The sequence below is a fragment of the Schistocerca cancellata genome, chromosome 8 (genome assembly GCF_023864275.1).
Source record: "Schistocerca cancellata isolate TAMUIC-IGC-003103 chromosome 8, iqSchCanc2.1, whole genome shotgun sequence".
Classification (NCBI taxonomy): Eukaryota; Metazoa; Arthropoda; class Insecta; order Orthoptera; family Acrididae; genus Schistocerca; species Schistocerca cancellata.
The window spans coordinates 48,970,182-48,990,616 of record NC_064633.1 but is presented as its reverse complement, the minus strand read 5'-3'; the positions used below and the strand labels follow the sequence as shown (position 1 = coordinate 48,990,616).

The window sequence follows — 20,435 nt, the reverse complement described above, 5'->3', positions numbered from 1 at the left end:
CGTGTCTTGTCAACGTCACCTCCCTACACATCAACATCCCTCATGCCCAGGGTCTTACTGCTACTGAACACTACCTTTCCTACGATCCTTCAGACTCCAAACCCACTACCTTATACACTTTACTAACTTTGTCATAACCCACGATTATTTCTCATTTGAAGGGAAGGTGTATAAACAAATCTGCAGCACAGCCATGGGCACCATATGGCACCCTCCTATGCCAGCCTCCAAAAGCACCAAACCCCTAGTCTGGTTCAGGTTCATTGATGATATCTTCATGACACCCTATCTTCATTCCCTCAGAACCTAACATCTTCTGTCCCATCTGCTTCATATGGTCCTCCTCAACCCATCACGCCACCCTCCTAGATGTTGACCACCTCCACTCTGATGGCTTCACCTGTACCTCTGTCCACATTAAATGCACCAACAACCAACAGTACCTGCAGTTTGACAGCTGCCATCCCTTTCAGACCAAAAAAATCCCTTGAATATAGCCTGTCCACCAGGGGACAGCATATCTGCAATGATAAACACTCCTTTGTTCAGTATGTTGAGGGTCTCACTAAGGCCTTCACAGGCAGGCAGTATTGCCCAGACCTAGTCTGCAAACAGGTCTCCTGAGGCATTCCCCCCCCCCAAGAACCAGTCACAAAGGAGTGTCCCCTTCGTCACCCAGTACCACCCCTGACTGGAACAACTGAAGCGCCTCCATCTCCAGCGCATTGATTACCAATCACCGTGCCCTGAAATGATGGACATCCTACCCGAGATACTTCCCATCCCTCCTAAGTGGTGTTCTGTCAATGACCCAACCTCCACAACATCCTTGTCCATCTCTATGTCACTCCCAATGCCAACTCCTTGCCACAAGGACCATATCCCTGTGGAAGACAAGGTACAAAACCTACCCAATCCACCCACCCAGCACTTCCTATACCAGCTCTGTTACACGTTTATCCTACCCCATCAGGATAAGGGCCACCTGTGAAAGCAGCCATTTCAGTTACCAGTTCTGCTGCAATCATTGTACAGTTTTTTATATTAGTATGAGTACCAATCAGCTGTCCACCAGGATGGACGGCCACTGCAAAACTGTGGCCAAGAGCAAAGTAGACTATCCTGTGGCACAACATGCAGCTCAACATAATACACTTGATTTCAATGGCTGCTTCACTACCTGAGCCATCTGGACCCTTCCCTCCACCACCCACTTCCCTAAACTACGCAGATGGGCATTATGTTTACAACACATTCTATGCTCATGTAATTATCCAAGCCTCAACCTACTATAACATAATGTCCCCAAACTCTCCACCCAACAGCTTCCACCCACTCTGTCCTATTATCTCCTCCCCATTCTCATCTTCTCCCCCCCCCCCCCCTCTGCTTATTTGCAGCCCTGCCAATGCATCTGCCTGTCTTTCCCTGCCCCTTTCCTTTTTTTGTTCCTTTTTTCCCCCACGTCCCTGCCCCACAACCTCCTGATGCTGCAACTGTTGGCAGGCTAGTCCCTGCACACTCCATCAGACATCGTTCACCTGCTTTCCTGCCCCCTGCAGACTGCTGCTTGTATCCCACATGAGGCTGCACTCCGGCCCCAGATGCTGGAGTTGGCAGTCGTGTGTACATGAGGGTGTGTGTGTGTGTGTGTGTGTGTGTGTGTGTGTGTGTGTGTGTGTGTGTGTGTGTCTTACTTACAAAGGCTGTGGCTGAAAGCTTATGTGAGTGTTTTAATTGTGCCTGTCTGCAATTTGACATGTCTTCTTTACGGTAAGTAGCAATCTGTCCTTTCCTACATTGTTGATATTCCTACCTGGATTTACCACTGTGTGATAAAACTTTCATTTTCCTAAATTATTCAGTTTCTTTGTCATCTGTGGAGCTAGATGGCACATGAAGAAAGGTAAAAGAATGGACTCGCAAAATTAAAGACCACTATCTTTAGCAGTGGTTTGCTGTAGAATCTTTGAACACATTCTCAGTTCAAATGTAATAAATTTCCTTGAGAGGAAAAAGCTTCTGTCCAGAAATCAGCATTGTTTTAGAAAGCATCTCTCATGTGAAACTCACCTTGCCCTTTTCTCACATGAAAGCCTGCAAATCATGGATGAAGGGTAACAGACGATTCCATATTCCTCAATTTCCGTAAAGTCTTATGTCAAAGCGGCAGGTGGATCAAAACAAAATGTCCAGACACTCTGTGACCAAAATGGTACCGAAACAGAGGATGACAGACTAAAGGCCGAAATACTAAATGTCTTTTTCCAAAGCTGTTTCAAAGAGGAAGACTGCACTGTAGTTCCTTCTCTAGATTGCCTCACAGGTGACAAAATGGTAGATATCTAAACAGATGACAGAGGGATAGAAAAACAATTAAAATCAGATGGGATACCAGTTCGATTTCACACAGAGTACGCGAAGGAAACTGCCTCTCTTTTTGCAGCAGTGAACCGTAGGTCTCTAGAAGAGCATATCATTCCAAAAGATTGGAAAAAGGCACAAGTAAGGATGTCTAACAGGTGTGCAGAACTATATCTCTTAACATCAATCAGTTGTATAATTTAGAAACACATATGTTCAAGTATAATGACTAGAAATCTACTCTGTAAGAATCAGCATGGGTTTCAAAAGAGACGATCGTGTTAAACTCAGCTCGCACTATTCATCCATGAGACTCAGAGGGCTATAGACACGGGTTCCCAGGTAGATGCCGTGTTTCTTGACTTCCGCAAAGTGTTTGATACAGTTCCCCACAGTCGTTTAATGAACAAAGTAAGAGCACATGGACTATCAGACCAATTGTGTGATTGAATTGAAGGGTTCCTAGATAACAGAACGCAGCATGTCATTCTCTATGGAGAGAAGTCTTCCGAAGTAAGAGTGATTTTAGGTGTGCCGAAAGGGAGTGTCGTAGGACCGTTGCTATTGACAATATATATAAATATCCTTGTGGATAACATCGGAAGTTCACTGAGGCTTTTTGCGAATGATGCCGTAGCATATCGAAAGATTGTAACAAAGGAAAGTTGTACTGAAATGCAGGAGGATCTGCAACGAACTGACGAATGGTGCAGGGAATGGCAACTGAATCTAAATGTAGACAAGTGTAATGTGCTGCGAATACATTGAAAGAAAGATCCTTTATCATTTAGCTACAATATAGGAGGTCAGCAACTGGAAGCAGTTAATTCCATAAAATATCTGGGAGTAGGCATTAGGAGTCATTTAAAACGGAATGACCATATAAAATTAATGATCAGTAAAGCAGATGCCAGACTGAGATTCATTGGAAGAATCCTAAGTAAATACAGTCCGAAAACAAAGGAAGTAGGTTACAGTAGACTTGTTCACCCACTGCTTGAATGCTGCTCACCGGTGTGGGATCCATACCAGATAGGGTTGATAGAAGAGAGAGAGAAGATCCAACATTGAGCAGCGAGCTTGATTACAGGATCATTTAGTAATCACGAAAGCGTTACGAAGATGATAGATAAACTCCAGTGGAAGACTCAGCAGCTCGGTACGGACTTTTGTTAAATTTTCGAGAATATACCTTCACCGAGGAGTCGAGCAGTATATAGCTCCCTCCTATGTATATCTGATTAAAGAGACCATGAGGATAAAATCAGAGAGATTAGAGCCCACACAGAGGCATGCCGACAATCTCTCTTTGCACAAACAATACGAGACTGGAATCGAAGGGAGAACCGATAGAGGTACTCGAGGTACCCTCCACCACACACCGTCAGGTGGCTTGCGGAGTATGGATGTAGATGTAGAAGTCTGATAGGAGCACTTTTATTTTCTATATACATAATCTGATCTGGCGGACAGGGTAAGCAGCAGTCTGTGGCTATTTGGTGATGATTCTGTGGTGTTTGAGTGACTGTAGTAGGATACTGGATGACTTACACGTAATTTGTAGTTGGCATGGTGAATAGTAGCTAGCTCCAGAAGTAGAAAAGCGTAGGTAAATGCAGACGAGTAGGCAAAACAAATCCTTAATATTCAAATACAGTATTAGTAGTGTGCTGATTGACACAGACACACTGATTAAAATCTAGCTGTAATATTATAAAGGAATTCAAAATTTAATGAGCACGTAAGGACTTTAGTAGGAAAAGCGAATGACTGACTGACAGATTTACTGTGCGGAATTCCACAAAAGTGTGGTTCATCTGTAAAGGAGACCACCTGCAGGACACTAGTGTGACCCACAGCTGAGTAACGCTTTAGTGTTTGGGATCTGCACCAGGTTGGATTAAAGGAAGACACTGAAGCAATTCAGAGATGAGCTGCTAGATTCTTACCAGCAGGTCTGAACAACATGCAAGTATTACAGGTGTGCTTTGGGAACTCAAATGGGAAACACTGGAGGGAAGATGACGTTCTCCTCTGTGAGCACTACTGCGAAAATTTAAAGAACTGGCATTCGAAGCTGACGGCAGAATGGTTCTACTGCCGCCAACGTACATTTTGCGTAAGGACCACGAAGATAAGATTAGAGAGATTAGGCCTCATACGGAGTCACATAGACAGTCATTTTTCCCGCACTCTATTTGAGAGTGGAACATAAAAGGAAATGACTAGTAGTGGTACTGGGTACCCTCCAGCACGCAACAGCTTGCGGCGTATATATGTAGATGAAGATACTACTAGGGTGGGTGAGGGCTTTGTGTCTATCTTAGCTATGATAATGCATTCACTATGCTATTCATAATATGTTACCCATATTCCTATTTTCTAATTCATAATTAAATGTACTCCTGCATTATCACTATTTGATTTTGTATTTATAACCCTGTTTTCACCTGACCATAAGTCCTATTCTTCCTGACACCAAATTTCACTACTTCCCACTGGAACTTCAACCTGTTTTTCTTTTTAAATTTTCTAATCTTCCTGCCCAATTAAGGGATCCCACACCCAAATTCATAGAACGCTAGTTTTGTTTTTCCTATTGACATCCTCCTGCGTAGTCCCCATGCAGAGATCGGAATGAGAGAACCATTTTACCTCCAGAATATTTTACCCAAGAGGACACCATCATCATTTAACCATACAGTAGAACTGCATGCCCTCTGGAATAATTACAGCTGTAGTTTCCCCTTGCTTTAAGCCATTTGCAGTACCAGCATGGCAAGGCCATTTTAGATTGCATTACAAGGCCAGATCAGTCAATCATCCAGACTATTGCCCCTGCATCTACTGTTCCCTCTTCAGGAACCACACATTTGCCTGGCCTCTCAACAGATACCCATCCATTGTGGTTGCACCTACAGTATGCTTATCTGTATCACTGAGGCTGACAAGCTACCCCACCAAGGGCAAGGTCTGTGGTTCATGGGGGGGCTTAAGGGACTTTCAGAGTTTGTATTGACTGAGTGTTCACTAATGGGTATTCTGAATACAAATACATGACTACCATTCACAAATGCTGAAGTTAATCAATATAGCCTGATTGAAAATGAGTTACTCACCATCGCGGTTAGAGAGCAAAGACACCAGTCCATTCAGACATGTGTCCGTTACTTCTTTTATATTTGATGCACATCTGAAAAAGAACAGCTTTCAAATGAAATGTACTTCTACATTCAAACATTTAAAATATTTAAAAGAAATGTTAATAATGTTCAATACATGAAACAAATGTTTAGAATAACATTACTGAGGCCCTCATCTCCTTCCAACAGCTCAATAATACTTGAACCATCAAGATCATTCATTCATTGTTTTCCTAATTACTAATCATCTTCACACTTTCAGGTAGCCACTCTAAAATATTGTGAATATTGGTTCTAATAAGCAGAGAAATTCAATTATTAGATTAATTTATTGTAACCAGCCACTGCTCTAGTATGCACTTTGTTGTTCATTTCTGTCTACTGTCCTATTAATACCTTCCCCTCACTGAATCAACACTTGCAGTATCAGGATTAATTCTATGTAAAGTATGCCTTTCCCACAAGTCATCATATGTACCATACTGGTAACAGCAATATTTTTAATGTGGGAATATTCATGCAGGGCAGTAATATAACACAAATATCCAGTTGTTACGAGAGCATGCTGTAAGGTAAAGCTTCCAAATTTTTATGTGAAAACTCATGCAGCTTATTAAATAAAACAATCATTATTAACATTCTACATCTTTACTCTTCATGTCTACATATTTGTACTCAACATAGTCACTCTCGCAACGAACGTGTCTCCCAATGAGAGACCAGTTTATTGATACTGTTACTGTATAATGTTTCACATTATTGATGGACCCACAACCTCACTTCTGTCAAAGTGAAGCCTTTAGGTTTTGGAAACAGATGAAAATTGGATGGGGCCAAGTTGTGACTGTATGGAGGATGACTGACGACAGTGAACCCAAGGAGCCACCATTGCTGCATATGTCGCAGTGCTCATGTGTGGTCTGGCACTGTCCTGCTGAAGGAGAGGATGCTCCATGTGTGGACAAACTGTTTGAATTCAAAAATTTTTTTTACGTCATGATGTTTCTCATGCAACATTGTTATGTTACACACCACCATGTTACGCGCTAGAATTCAGTACCACCTAATAGCAGAAGGATGGAAATATGTACACATGAGGAAGCTTTAGGAGTTCTCACATAAAAAATTCAGAGGCATTACTTTTCAGCATGCCCTCATAGATGGAGTAAGAAAAGTGTGCAGATAACAAAGATGGCTCAAAAGAAAGTTTATTTAGAGTTAATACAGAAAAATTCTATGTTGCTTAGGAAAGCAAGTTACTGTCAGCTTTAATCAAACTTCCTGATTTTGCTTTTGAGTCATCAATCTTCTGACTGGTGTGATGCGGCCCGCCACAAATTCCTCTCCTGTGCCAGCCTCTTCATCTCAGAGTAAAACTTGCAACCTGTGAAACCAGTCATCTGATTTACAAGCTAAGTTGCTGCATTCTACATGGGCATGACAACCGAGAAGCTGTCTATGTGCATGAATGGCCATCGACAAACTGTGGCCAAGAAACAAGTGGACCACTCTGTTGCTGAACATGCTGCCAAATATGATATCCTTTATTTCAATGACTGCTTCACAGCCTGTGCCATATGGATCCTTCCCATCAACACCAGCTTTTCTGAATTGCACAGGTGGGAACTTTCCCTGCAATACGTCCTATGTTCCCATAACCCTCCTGGCCTCAACCTTCATTAGTCACTGTCCACACCCATCCAGCTGCCTTCCTGTTCCCATTCCAGCATTACACATCTGTCATTTCACCACCATACCCAGTCTTTTAATTTCTGGGTGTGTGTGTGGATACTGTTGACAAAGGCCTTAATAGCCGAAAGCTATAACTGTGTGAATCTTTTTGTTGTTCCTATCATGACTCAGCATCTCCACTGTATGGTGAGTAGCAACTTTCCTTCTCTAATATTGTTACATTACATCCTGGATTTTCCATTGTTTGATAACTAGAGACTTGAGAGTTCTGTTAAATCTATACTGATGACATGCTTGTAAAGCTGCCCAGCAAGGCAGAACATCCAGCGAAACTACAAAAACTGTTCACTAGGCTATGATAACATAACTCAGTGATTAATCCATCAAAATCTATCTTTGGAGTGACTGAAGGAAAATTCTTAGGGTACCTTTATGAATGCACTATGAATCCTGGCATTTTCAAGACAGAGCGGAAACTATTTCTCAATTTCTCCAGCCCACTGCAATACATAAAATTCTGCCATTTCTTTCACAAATTTTAATTGATATTTTGTGAGCAATTATGCAATAGCGATAACATCCTTCAGCAAATTCCTACAAGGTTCACCTAAACCTGGACACACACTACAATAAACTAACGAAAATAAAGCATCCTACACCACAGAAAAGCTGCTATTGCAGAGGCTGCATTAATAGCTCACCCTCTTCTTGGCGCACCTCTCGTAGCCATGGTGAGCGCAGCATCAACTGCCAATGGAGCTGTATTACAACATACACAAAATGAATTATTTCATTTTATTATGTAAAAAGCTATCATCATCACAATGAAATTGCTCAACAAATGACCACAAACTCTACACAGCACTGGCCTTAATCAAAAACTTTAGGCACATGCTCGAAGATAGACATTTCATTCTTATCACAGACAATAAGCCGCTCATGTTCGCTTTCTTTTCAGAAGCCACACACGGCATCACCATGCCAGTTGCCGTCTTCGCACCTACACAGGTTCCATCTATTACATAAAATGCCACACATATTTTTCTCAATTATTTTATAAATTGCATCCAAAGACATCATTTTTCAACTTTTTCTGTTGAATTTAATGCTGCAATTTGTTTCATGTCTGTCGTCATCTCAGTGAACATCATTAACAACATATATTGTGGGATATGTTGCTAGATATCATGCAGCAATTAACCCAACAGTTGCTACTCTGATGAAATATCATGTTTAATTGAACATTGGTTTTGGTGTTGTTATAGTTGGCTATTCATCTGGTCACTGCATCTGCCGGCACTAAATCTGCAACCTAAATGGGCCGTATGTAGGCACTTCTCCACCAGAGCTGGTAGCAGAGATGCTAGCTGCGTGCACACTGCCGACAACGGTGCTGCAATCACAGAACTATTCTTCACTCGCAGTTGCATGCTTCCACATCCAGATATTTGTTTCCCTGCCTATAAAGGATGGGCACAAGCAGACAAATGGGTCCCACTCTCAGCTTAATGCAGGCCGCATCCCATGGTCCATCAATCAGAGCCACATGCCTTGTCGGCATCATAGTGTCCCGGGCAGCTGCCATTGGTTGAGCATCACCTCCTGTTGACCACTGCAACAGCACATCATATGCTTTGCCACCTGTTAGGATCATCACATCTCAGGCAGTCATCATGAGTTGAAAACTGCCTCCCATCAGCCACTGATGGCTGCTAATGCCAGTGCCAGCTCATTGGCTTTACTGACACTGTCGCTCAGCTGGGCTTCCACCACATTGATTTCACAGCTCACACCGGACTCCTACCAAGCTGACACTGCTGCTCTCTACTGGGCTTTCATTAAGCCCACGGGTTTCTGTCACTGCTTTGCATTGGGCTCCAGCCGAGCCAATGCTGCAGCATCATTGGGCTCCTGCCAAGCCAATGCCACAACATCATGCCAAGCATCATTCACATCTCCACCACAACATCATGCCAGATGCCAGGCACTCCTGCACCACAGCCTACACCAGGTTCCTGCAAAGCCCACACCAATGCCATTATGACTGGCCACTCAGTGCCCTGCCTACGAGACCTGGAGAAGCATCCCGAGTTATATTTACCAGATGTCATACTGTTAACTTTTGCCTTTGGTTGTGCAATAAAGTGTGCAGCACTTGCCACCAGGCAAGGACACAAAAAGGACAAGTCTGAGAACAGAACAATGAGTGAGTAAACCCACACCAGAAAAACCTACACAGTCACAAGACCACCTCATCTCTCACATTTTTTATTTGCTTACTAACATCTGTGTCACAAAACACGAGTATCAATTAATATTAGAGTGACTAAAATATTTTATATTTTTGTTAAAATGTACACCTTATTTCATGCCATGCTTATTTACCTATCAAATATGAAATGTTTACTTACCTTCCTATAGCTTGAATAGTAGCAGCAACAAATTCCTTGTCATTGCTTGAAATATAAGTTTGAAACTCTCTCAGAATAACTGAAATACTTGTTTCTGTTGCAAGGTTTGTCAATATTTCTAGTTTCAATAACTTTATGTGAGTAGGGTCACTTGTTCGCACAAAAAAGCTCTTCAAAAATGGTTCAAACATTCCCTGAAATTTGTAACAGGTTACAGTTACTACCTTGCAATAACAGAACTTTTACTTGTGTGAGGAAAGGACTTTTTATGGAAGTGGTTGTAGAAAACAAGGAGACCTGTAAAAATGAAAACAAAAGGAAAAAGCAGAAGAAGTAATCATCATATGTAGTACTGAACAACGGCTTCAGTGAAAGCAAAATAAAAAGAAGAAAATCATGGAGATAGTGTAAAGCACAGTCAGAAAACAATGATTTGCCCAGAAGCATTGAGCATTAGAATGCTGCTTCCAGGAGTCAGGGAAGAGGGTTGGCCCAAGATCGAATCCACGTAGCAAATTAATGACAAGGGCTGTTGTGTCGGCCAGTGTGGATGTGGTTTTTAGATGGTTTTCCCACATCTGCCATGATGAATAATGAATTGGTACCCATGACCCTCCTCACTTACAAGACTCGTAATCACTTCCTACTCTCTCACTTTTATGTGGGATGATAACACTAGCCGCAAACAGATAAGACACATTCATTCTGTACTGGAGGTGTTGGGGTTGTGACAAGATGAGCAGTCAGTCAACCTCTACCAATAACACTATCCAATCCAGATTAACATGCTGACCTCATCCATATACAGGACAAAACCAGAAAAATGAAGAGGAGGTCAATGAAGGCAATACACAATCCAAAGGGAGCCAGAACAAATAAATAAGTTCAAAGCTGAGATACATTTTTTTATCGTGACTGAGTGCATGCCATGATTAACATTTCTGTCTCAAGTAGGATTTGGCTGCTGGAGACAGACTTGAACCGGAAAAACATTCCCAGAGGGAAAAATCAACTAAAAAGGTGTAGAGGCATAGAAAACAAGCAACAGTGACAAATCTATGACAGGTAACAAAAAGATGATGGTGAAAGTAATGACTAAAATTAAATAATGTGTGCAATATACCACAGTTTTCTCTCTAGCACCTTAAGATTCAGACATCTTACACATGATTTATTAAATATGGAATATGCTAACTACTTACCTTCCTGAGAGTTGAAATAGAAGCAATGCAGTTAAGTACCACTGACTGAACTTCACGATGAGATCTAAGAAGGCGTATCAGTGCCTTGGCAACAACATTCACCTCAGACCTTGGTGCTAAATGATGATACAGCTGAGCTACTGCCATCACTACCTTCACATATGAAAAGAAAACAATCAAAATAAATATCCTTATTTAAATACAAAAAGGTTTATGAACAAAGATTCAGTTTCATTTCTACAAAAATTTGAAAGTTCAGCACTCCACAGAAGTTAAATATGAAGCATTTGTAATTCTATAGTGTGCACCTACAAACAAACATCCAAGGCATTAGATAATTGTTGTGTTTATGTTTTTATTTGTGACATTTGTTATGGCTTCTAGCAACACAAATATTGAGCAGGTTTTGAGTGAAATACTAAAAATACAATTATAAGACATCTTGAAGTAGTATATCATCACTCAACATCAACTTCAACTACAATAAAACAGGTTTCTTGCTCATTCTTTGGTGTAAGCATTCAGTATGAACAGTAAATTGAATATGAGGGTTGACTGAAAAGTACTGCCTCCACCTTTGTAACTGTTCAACATTTGGCAGCATTGGTATGCGGCAGGTACTGGTTTGTTCCGTAGCCTCTTCTCTACAGCTCCAGTTGGCAGGAAGCCTTAGCACTGAATGGTTGTGTTTTTACAGTGTAAAGTATGGAACCCTGTGCACACGACTGATGGTCAATGCGATTTAAGCAACGTGCAATCATTGAATTCTTGACAGCAGAAGGTGTCATCCCAAAGGTGATTAATCAGAGAATGAAAGCAGTTTACGGTGATTGTGTTGACGTGAGTACTGTGCGTCATTGGGTGAGTAAGTTTAAAGATGTTGAGACGGAAACATCTGACCTGCGTGACAAACAAAGAGTGGGACATACTGTGATAGCAACCACCGAGTTTCACAAGCAAAACGTTGACAGATTGATTCAGGACAATATTCGTGTCACTCAGAGAGAAAGTGCAAGCACAATCGGCATTTCATAAGAACATGGGGGTCACATTATTGCTTTGCTTGACTATCGGAAGATCTGTGCACAATGGGTGCCACAGGTGATGACTACTGAATTTAAAGCGCACAGACTTGAAATTTTCCAGAAACTCCTCTCGCGTTACTAGAATGAAGGTGACGCCTTTCTCCATTCAAATGTGACAAGAGACGAAATGTGGGTACACCATTACGACCTGGGGACGAAACGTCAGTCTATGGAATATCGACACAAAGACTTGCCCCAGGAAAAGAAATTCAAAACACAGCCTTCAGTTGGAAAAATCATGGCCACAGTGTTCTGGGACGCAGATGGTGTTATCCATGTTCATTTCCTTGATTGTGGAACAACAATAAATTCAGAGCGTTACGTCACAATGCTGCGAACTCTGAAACAACGGCCAACAAGGGTCCAAAAGGAAAAGGAAAATGTTTTCCTGCAGCATGACAGTGCCAAAGCACACACTTCACGTGCCACCACAGCAGAACTTCAGAGACTGAATCTCACCACCGTACAACATCCTCCATACAGTCCAGATTAGCACCGTCTGACTTCCATCTGTTCCCGATAATGAAAGACTATCTGTGGGGGCGTCATTACGCTTCTGATGAAGACACAGAGAGAACTGTGAGACTGTGGTTGCAGAAACAGAGTGTTGACTTCTTCCGTGACGGCTTCAGAAAACTTGTTCATCATTGGCAGGAATTTATCCAATTGGATGCTGATTATGTGGAAAAGTGAATACTGGTAATTAAAGACACATTCTAAGGATTATTTCTGCATTTGATTTATTAAAATATTCCCATCCAAACCCAATTAATGAAGGTGGAGGCATTACTTTTCATTCAACCCTTGTAAAATACAAACATGCAAGGATCCTTTTTTATTAGTGATGAGATTTGAAAGTCTCACATCCAGGTTTAAGTACTGATCTTGCCCATAATTTTAATCTGGCAGGAAGTTTCATTACACCATACTCTCCACTGAATAGTCATTCCCATTAACATCATTATTGATCTGTTTTTGTGTTCCCAAGCCATTTCTGATCTAATGCAAAAACTACTCCATCAGACGAACAGCTCACTTATTTACAAACCCCCCCCCCCCCACCCCCCCCCCAGAAAGAGATATGTAATATTTTTCTCCTCTCATAAAAAACCACTTTTTGCTACTTTTTACTTTATTTTTAACACATTTATTGGCCTGTACAATTTACATGATATCTCAAGTTTTTATTTAGCCTTAATTTCACTGAAATTTATTATTTAGATTATTATTTTGATTTTTCCGATTCCCTTGGTGTAATTGATTTTTATTAGTGCACACATAATTGGAAAATACAATTTACTGATACTAGCACTAAAAAAAAGCCAAGAGCTAATTAGTATATACTAAAAAAAAAGTTTGCATTCAACTTGAAACCCGCAACACACTTATGGAAGAACAGTTTGTAAGTTGTGAATATTTTATTCTTGATCTGATGTATGCTGCATTCACGTTTTGAAGGACTTGAATTCAAATACTCTCCTAGGCATCCAGATTTAGATTCACTGAAGATTAGTTCCAAGATATCTCTACCCGATTTGCTATTCTGCTCCATATGTAATGACACCATCAACAGGTCTTTTTGTGATTATCTTTCCTTATAGTATTAAAATGAAGGGGGAAAAATTGTATGTGACAAAACAAGGAAAACTAGTACTCACTGAGGCATTTCTACTCTGAAGCAGTGGCTTTGCATTTCTCAAAAGCAATCTGTGATCTGGATCCAAAGAGTATGTCTTCTTTGGCTTTTCAGTTTTCCCTTTGCTTTCATTATCATCATCATCCTCATCCTCCTCTTCATCATCATCATCATAAAAAGGTTTGTCTTCTTCATCATCACCTGGATCCTGCAAAGTTTAGTAGGTATGTTATATATGAAATCACAGTTTCTTATTTACATATTTTATTAACAGTAAATGTCTCTACAAAAACTTTATTGGCATTCTATGAAAGCTAGGAAACAATGAAAGAAAATATAAAAACAATTACTGATTTGAAAGTCGTGTGTGTATCAACAGAGGTGCCTTTGCAGAACATATAGCCAAGGACAGGAAAAATTAAACCTAGAATCAAATCATAATTTGTTCTTCCCAAAATGCACATTTATACTGGACTGACATTAAGAGAAAACTAACAGCATATTGGCATGTTGTACTGTAGTTTTCTCATCTTTGAATTTCTATCCTGTTTAGAATTCTGATCAGTAAGTTGAAACAATGACATGGTTATAAGATTATAGCATACACAATGGCACAGAAAAATACTGTATAACACTTATTAAACATTTAATAGTACACTAGGGTTTAAAGTCACTGAAAGGTCAATTAGTAGCTTAAGAACAGAAGTAGATACAGAAGTATTTTCAGTTTTCAGACTAGATCAGATACACTGTTGCACACAAAGTGGGGAGACCCTGGAGGATGTGGTACATGTCAAAAACATATTTTCACAAGAAATGACATAGTAATTGATCATTTAATTATTATTAGGAGTCACAGACATGTGAATTGGTTAAATGATAATACTTCCCTACTTTTACTGTTATTTCATTTCCCTCTGGATAGTCTATAGCAATTGCAGCTCAGCTTTTTTTAGTCATTTTCAAGTGATTAATTATTGCCCTTCTGAAACCAATAACTAGTTCCTCAAAGGACGATAATAAATTACTTGAAAATGGCTGCAAAGCTGAAGCTGCAGAGGACAATACAGAAAGAAGTAAAACAACAGTCTTGTTACTTCTATACCTCTTAAGTGGAATAATTTAAGGGTAAGGAGGAAGTAAAACATTTCATATATTTTTTCACTTACATATTGATAAAGTTTATCACAAATATCTACTGCATACTACTAAGCACAGGCAACAATTTGAAGGCTATCACTGAGAAACACCATCAGAAACAAAAATTATAAAAACGTATAAATAAAACTGAACTTATGTGCAGATGGGAACGGGAAACACAACACGTCAATCTTGACCACAGTCAACAACAACAGGCAGTAAAAGAATTATGTCAGTCACTCTTTTCTATACACTCTTTGAACTCATTAGCAAAAAGTAGCAATGAAAATAATAGTACTGAGTGTCTAGTTTTGTTCAATGGTATTTGACCTCTCAATGAAAACAAAAACTTTCAATTTTATCACACATGTACACAACACAAAAGGAGCTGCAACAAAGTCTCAGCCAAAAAGTTACCACAACTTACTCCAATATTAGGATCCACAAACTGTGTCCGTGCATAGCGTGTCAGCATGTTGATGATGATGACCTGACCCCATTCATCAACATCTACTAATAGGTTGCACAGTTTGCGGTAATTTTTGTGTATAAGATCAATCCGTTCTGGGCATACCTACATACAAAACCAAAATTACACAAAGAAACAGTACTCATTTAAAAATGAATTTATGCAACACAGTTTCACCGTATTTTAGAGAACAGATGAGAAGCATCGAGAATGGACACTGAAGTGGGAGGACAGCACAGCTTGCGGGAGAAGGTAGGATTCATAGTAAGCGGCTGGATTTATGAGGTTGGGTGGGGTTTGTAAAAGGGTGGATGGTTTATGAAGGGTTGCAGGATTTGTTGGATGGAGCAGAGGACTATTGGAAATCAAGATGTGCGAGCATTCTGACTGGAAGGGGTGAAATGATCAGAGTGTATTACGTAGTGGATGGAATTCAGAAGAGAAGGTGTTGAGAAGTGTGACAGAGATCCATGAGAGTAATGGACGGTAATACGTGGAGGAACTGGGGAGGAAGGTAGGAAGGACTGGTGAGAAGGGAAGGAAGACCTTGGCTAGGAAGACAAGGAGAGGTTGGGGGCAGTGGGATTATCAAGATGAGAAGAAGAATGTGTAGCATTATGGGAAGAGAGAGGAGAGAGAGAAGGTGTGTCCAATTGGTAGAAAGGAAACAGGTGTGGAGTAGAAAACAAGAAAAATGAATGAAAAAGTTAAACACTCATAAAAGTGTAATTTCTGTAACTATTTACTAAATTATTTTTATTCTATGGAAAGTATAATCATATAATTATAATTTAAAACTAGTAAGTTGATTCCACTATTGAGTCACAGAACTTACATGAAACTAAACATCGTACTCTGAGCAACATTCTTAACATACTGCATTTATTCATTGTCTTCATTAACTTTTATTACACCTTGATAAAATATTAAATATATGCACACAGTGGATAGGGTAGTTATAAGAAGAATATTACGTACCTCCTCAAAAGCCATGACTGCTGATCCAACTACTAATGTTGTCTTATCAGAGAGAAGCTTTTCAATTACATGTGTTAATTCTTCTTTCTGATCATTGTCAAGGCTGAAAAGATAGAAATATCCTATAGGAACTTACAACCAGACAGAAAATGGCGGACGAGGAAAAGCAAATGAAGATTTTTAAGTGAAAGGGGCAGAACATACAAACAAGAAGGGATGGTATGAAGTGGCAGAAAAGAGAAACAAAGATGGAGGAACTACATAACACAAGCGGATGGGCAGCCACACTGAGATGGACCATGGACCTTTTTTTTGGGGGAGGGGGGGAGGGGGCACACAGATGAGAATGACGGACAGTCAGATGCAGCTGAATCATTGAAGGGAGATCCACACAAGGAAGGGAGAGGGTGCACACAAAGATGTATGAGAAGACTCTTGTGAGGTGCAGGGTGACATTTGTCAGGAATAGGAGAAATAAGAAATGACTATACATGTTGAAATGTGTAGTTGCGCAGCGGATTAGGTAGACGTGTGGAAGAACAGAGAGGCAAGGAGGAATGCATGAATGTAATTCAAGCATGATTTTCAAACTCACACTAATTATGTTAACACTGTTTCAAATTTATAAATAATATTGCTGTAATATTGTTTAAAAATATGTCAGTCTAAATTACTAGTTAAGACTGTTTGTCTAAAAATCAACAAAATAATTTTGTTTTATGATATGTCTCATTATCTAACTGGTGGTGCACTATACCATTAGAAGTGTTGTACAAACCAATATTTATTAACAAGCATCTTCTTCATTATTCTATGTACAAAGAACCTATCTATACCTCTATTCCTACATGAATGGCTTAGTTCTTATTCAAAAACATTTGTGCAACAATCTACACCTTCTTGCGACATGACAAGATAGAATGTTTTTATAGTTTCCTTCTGGGGTGCATATATCCTATTTGATTGGACAGAGTTAGCACATCATATGTTACCACAGCACAAAAAAGAGAAACTAGATGATGGTAGGTAGTATTCTGAAACTACAGATGGTGAAACCCAGTTTTTACATAAGATCATGAATACTTCAAAGAGAGGTTCACATTTATCTTCTGTTATAAAAATCTAAACTTTTAGATTTCCCAGATTGCTACAATTGACTATGCTGCTTTATAATACTCAGTGAACAAAAAGACCTGTTTTCATAATAAATCTTTTACTTTGGTCATATGTGTACAATGTAATGCAAATATTGGACATTTAAATTGTCTTATATGCCAAAACCCAGACAACTTCCATTCTCACAACTACCACGTAATGTTTTCTTTCTTGAAGTTGCTTACTACTTTCAAGTGAAAGCAATATTTCATAACAGTGCTTGTAAATGTCTGCTCCCGTATGACTGAAAAATTTTGCCAAATTTTGCCACTGTACTGGAAACCAACATGTAATCTACCCTGCATGGTGGTAGAAATTATATGCGTGGAAACAAGTTCTGTGATGATGTACATGAGATGTGAACATCAGCTAAATTAACTTTTCTTTGAACTTACACGTCATTATGATGAGTCACAGATGAGAACATTTTCCACACCTCTGAACGCAATATAATATTTTATACAACAATTATATTAAATTTTTAATTTATCACTGCAATATCTGACATGATGAGTAATAGACTAAAAATGTTAAATCAATACACTATCTGAAACTGCACCACCCTACGTCTTAATGACAATGACATCTTCTTGGGTAAAATATTGAGAAGTAAAATAGTCCTCCATTTCAATTTCTGGATTATAAGTGACATTGTCATAATAAGGAAAAATGAAACTGGTGTTTTACGACCGAAGTATAACATGTTAGATCCCTTAATCGGGTAGGTAGGTTACAGAATGAAAAGTGGGAAATCATGAGGCTGTAGCTTGATAAAGAGGAAATTACTGATGTGCAGTTGCAGGACTTCAGGTCAGTTTAGTAAAAGGTTATAAATACAAACTCAAATAAATATATGCAGCAGTAGGATCAACAACAAAATAAGAATGTGTGTAGCCTATTATCTGCTATGAACAGTGTAGCGAACAGATTACAGTAATCAAGATAGAAATGTAGCCAGCACCTACCATGGCAGTACAATTTTATATACTTATTAACACTACAGATGATGAAGAGACTGAAACAATGTAAGAAGAGAGAAAAGAATTGAAGTGTTTCAGATGTCGTTCTACAGAAGAATGTTGAAAATTAGGTGGACAGATAGATAAATAATGAGGGAGGTTCTCCACAGAATCGGTGAAGAAAGTATGGAAAACACTGACAAGAAGAAGAGACAGGATGATAGGGTATGTGTTATGATATTAGTGAATAACTATCATGGTATTACGGGAGCTGAAAACTTCTCTGTGATGCGGAACTAGAATTCAACAGAAAATCATGAAAGGTGGTTATATATCTGGAAGAGACTACAAATACCAAAAGATTTCAGACCAATTATATATTAGGACGATAGATATTTCAAAAACAAATCTTAAATGCAAAACATTTCCAGGGGGAGATTTGGACCTTGACCGTAATTCATTTGGGTTATGAACTACAGATTAAAACTGAAGAAATTGCATAAAGGTAGGAAATTAAGGAGATAGGACCTGTATAAACAGAAAGAACTGGAGAATTTCAGAGTTTCAAACGGAGCATTAGGCAATGATTGACTGAAACGAGGGGAAAGGAATACAGTATAAGATGAATGGGTGGCTTTGGGAGATGATACAGTGAAAGTAGCAGAGACCCAATTTGGCAGAAAGATAGGACACAGTAAAAATCCTTGTATAACATGCAACATACTGACCTTAACTGACAAAAACAGAAAAATGCAGCAAATTAAATTTGTAGCAGGGAATACAGATAGGTCCAGCAGGAACAGGTGGAGAAAAAATACAATGCAGGTGTGAATATGAAGAGCTCAGGTGGCAAGCAACTACTAACCAAATAAGGGAGAACTGTAAGGTGGAAGAAATATACAGAAAGGCTACTCAACGGAAATGAACTTGAAGACAATGTAATCAAAGGGAAGAGGAAGTAAATGAAGGAGATATTATACTCCGAGAACAATCTGACAGGGCACGGAAAGTCCTTAGTCGAAACATAGACCCTGGAGTAGACGATATTCCCTTAGAATTTCAGACTTTACGAGGAATGTAATAATTCCAACACCAAAAAAGGCAGGGGCTTACTGGGTGAATATTACAGTTTCATAAGTCATGGTTGACACATATTATTACAGAAGAATAAACCAAGCTCAGGGAAGATCACTTTGTGTTCTGGAGAAATGTAGGAACGCAAGAGACAATGCCACTACAAATTATCTCAGAAGATACATTAAAACAAGGACAAAACTATATTTATAGCAAATGGAGATTTAGGGAAAGCTTTTAACAATGTTGATTGGAATACACTCTTTGAAAACATGTAAAGAAACCAAACTACAGTTGTAAGAGTTGAAGGACATAAAAGGGAGGCAGTAGTTGTGAAGGGTTGTAGCTTATCCCTGATTTGTTTGGTATTGAACCATCTGAAATGTGGCATCACAGAAGAGTGCATAATATTATATAAGTAGACTGAATAATTAGTGAGGATGTACTGAGTCAAATTGGGGAAAAAAGAAATTTATGGCACACACTGATTAGCAGATGGTATCAATTGACAGGACGCATCCTGAGGCATCAAGTAATCATCAATACAATGAAGGAAAGTGTGGAGGTAAAAACTGTTCACAGAGAGCAAGGCTCAAATACAGTAAGCAGGCTCAAATTGATGTAGCTGCAGAAATTTCATGAAGATGAAAAGGCTTGCATCAGATACACTAGCATGGAGAGAAAGTGTCTCAAACAAGCCTTCAGGCTGAAGTCCACAACAAACAACATCTGAAAGTGAACCAGTATAAAAACAATGCAAGAAAATACAGTGTGGCTTCTGAAAGGTACACTGTAAATAAATAAATAAATAAATAAAAATATCTTCTGTACAGTACTGAATAGTGTCATGGTGTTGAAGTAGCCACACAACAGTACAAAAGAAATAAGTGATTCCAAATTTGTGTATTTCTTTCATTTCTTGGAGATTTTAGGAGATTTCCAGTTGCTCCCTTCTGCGGGAGTGAGGCAACATGAGTAGGAAAAAAGTCATTTACAAAATTCACAACTTAAATTCTTATATGAAATATTAACATATTATTCTATTCGCCTTCATGTTATACGTTGCCTGTTCCATGGAAATTTGTATTTGCAATACTATACACTGAGGCGACAAAAGCCATGGGATA

The 20,435-nt window shown here is 39.3% G+C and overlaps 1 protein-coding gene across 1 annotated transcript in view; it reads right to left on the bottom strand.

Moving 5' to 3' along the window:
* Window positions 1-20,435, bottom strand: part of LOC126094737 (AP-3 complex subunit beta-2) — a 200,673-nt gene that overhangs the window by 107,820 nt on the left and 72,418 nt on the right. Inside the window, 6 exon segments of the mRNA XM_049909286.1 lie at window positions 5,484-5,557; window positions 9,611-9,804; window positions 10,813-10,965; window positions 13,556-13,741; window positions 15,101-15,247; window positions 16,121-16,223. Of these exon segments, the coding sequence (XP_049765243.1) occupies window positions 5,484-5,557; window positions 9,611-9,804; window positions 10,813-10,965; window positions 13,556-13,741; window positions 15,101-15,247; window positions 16,121-16,223 (857 nt within the window).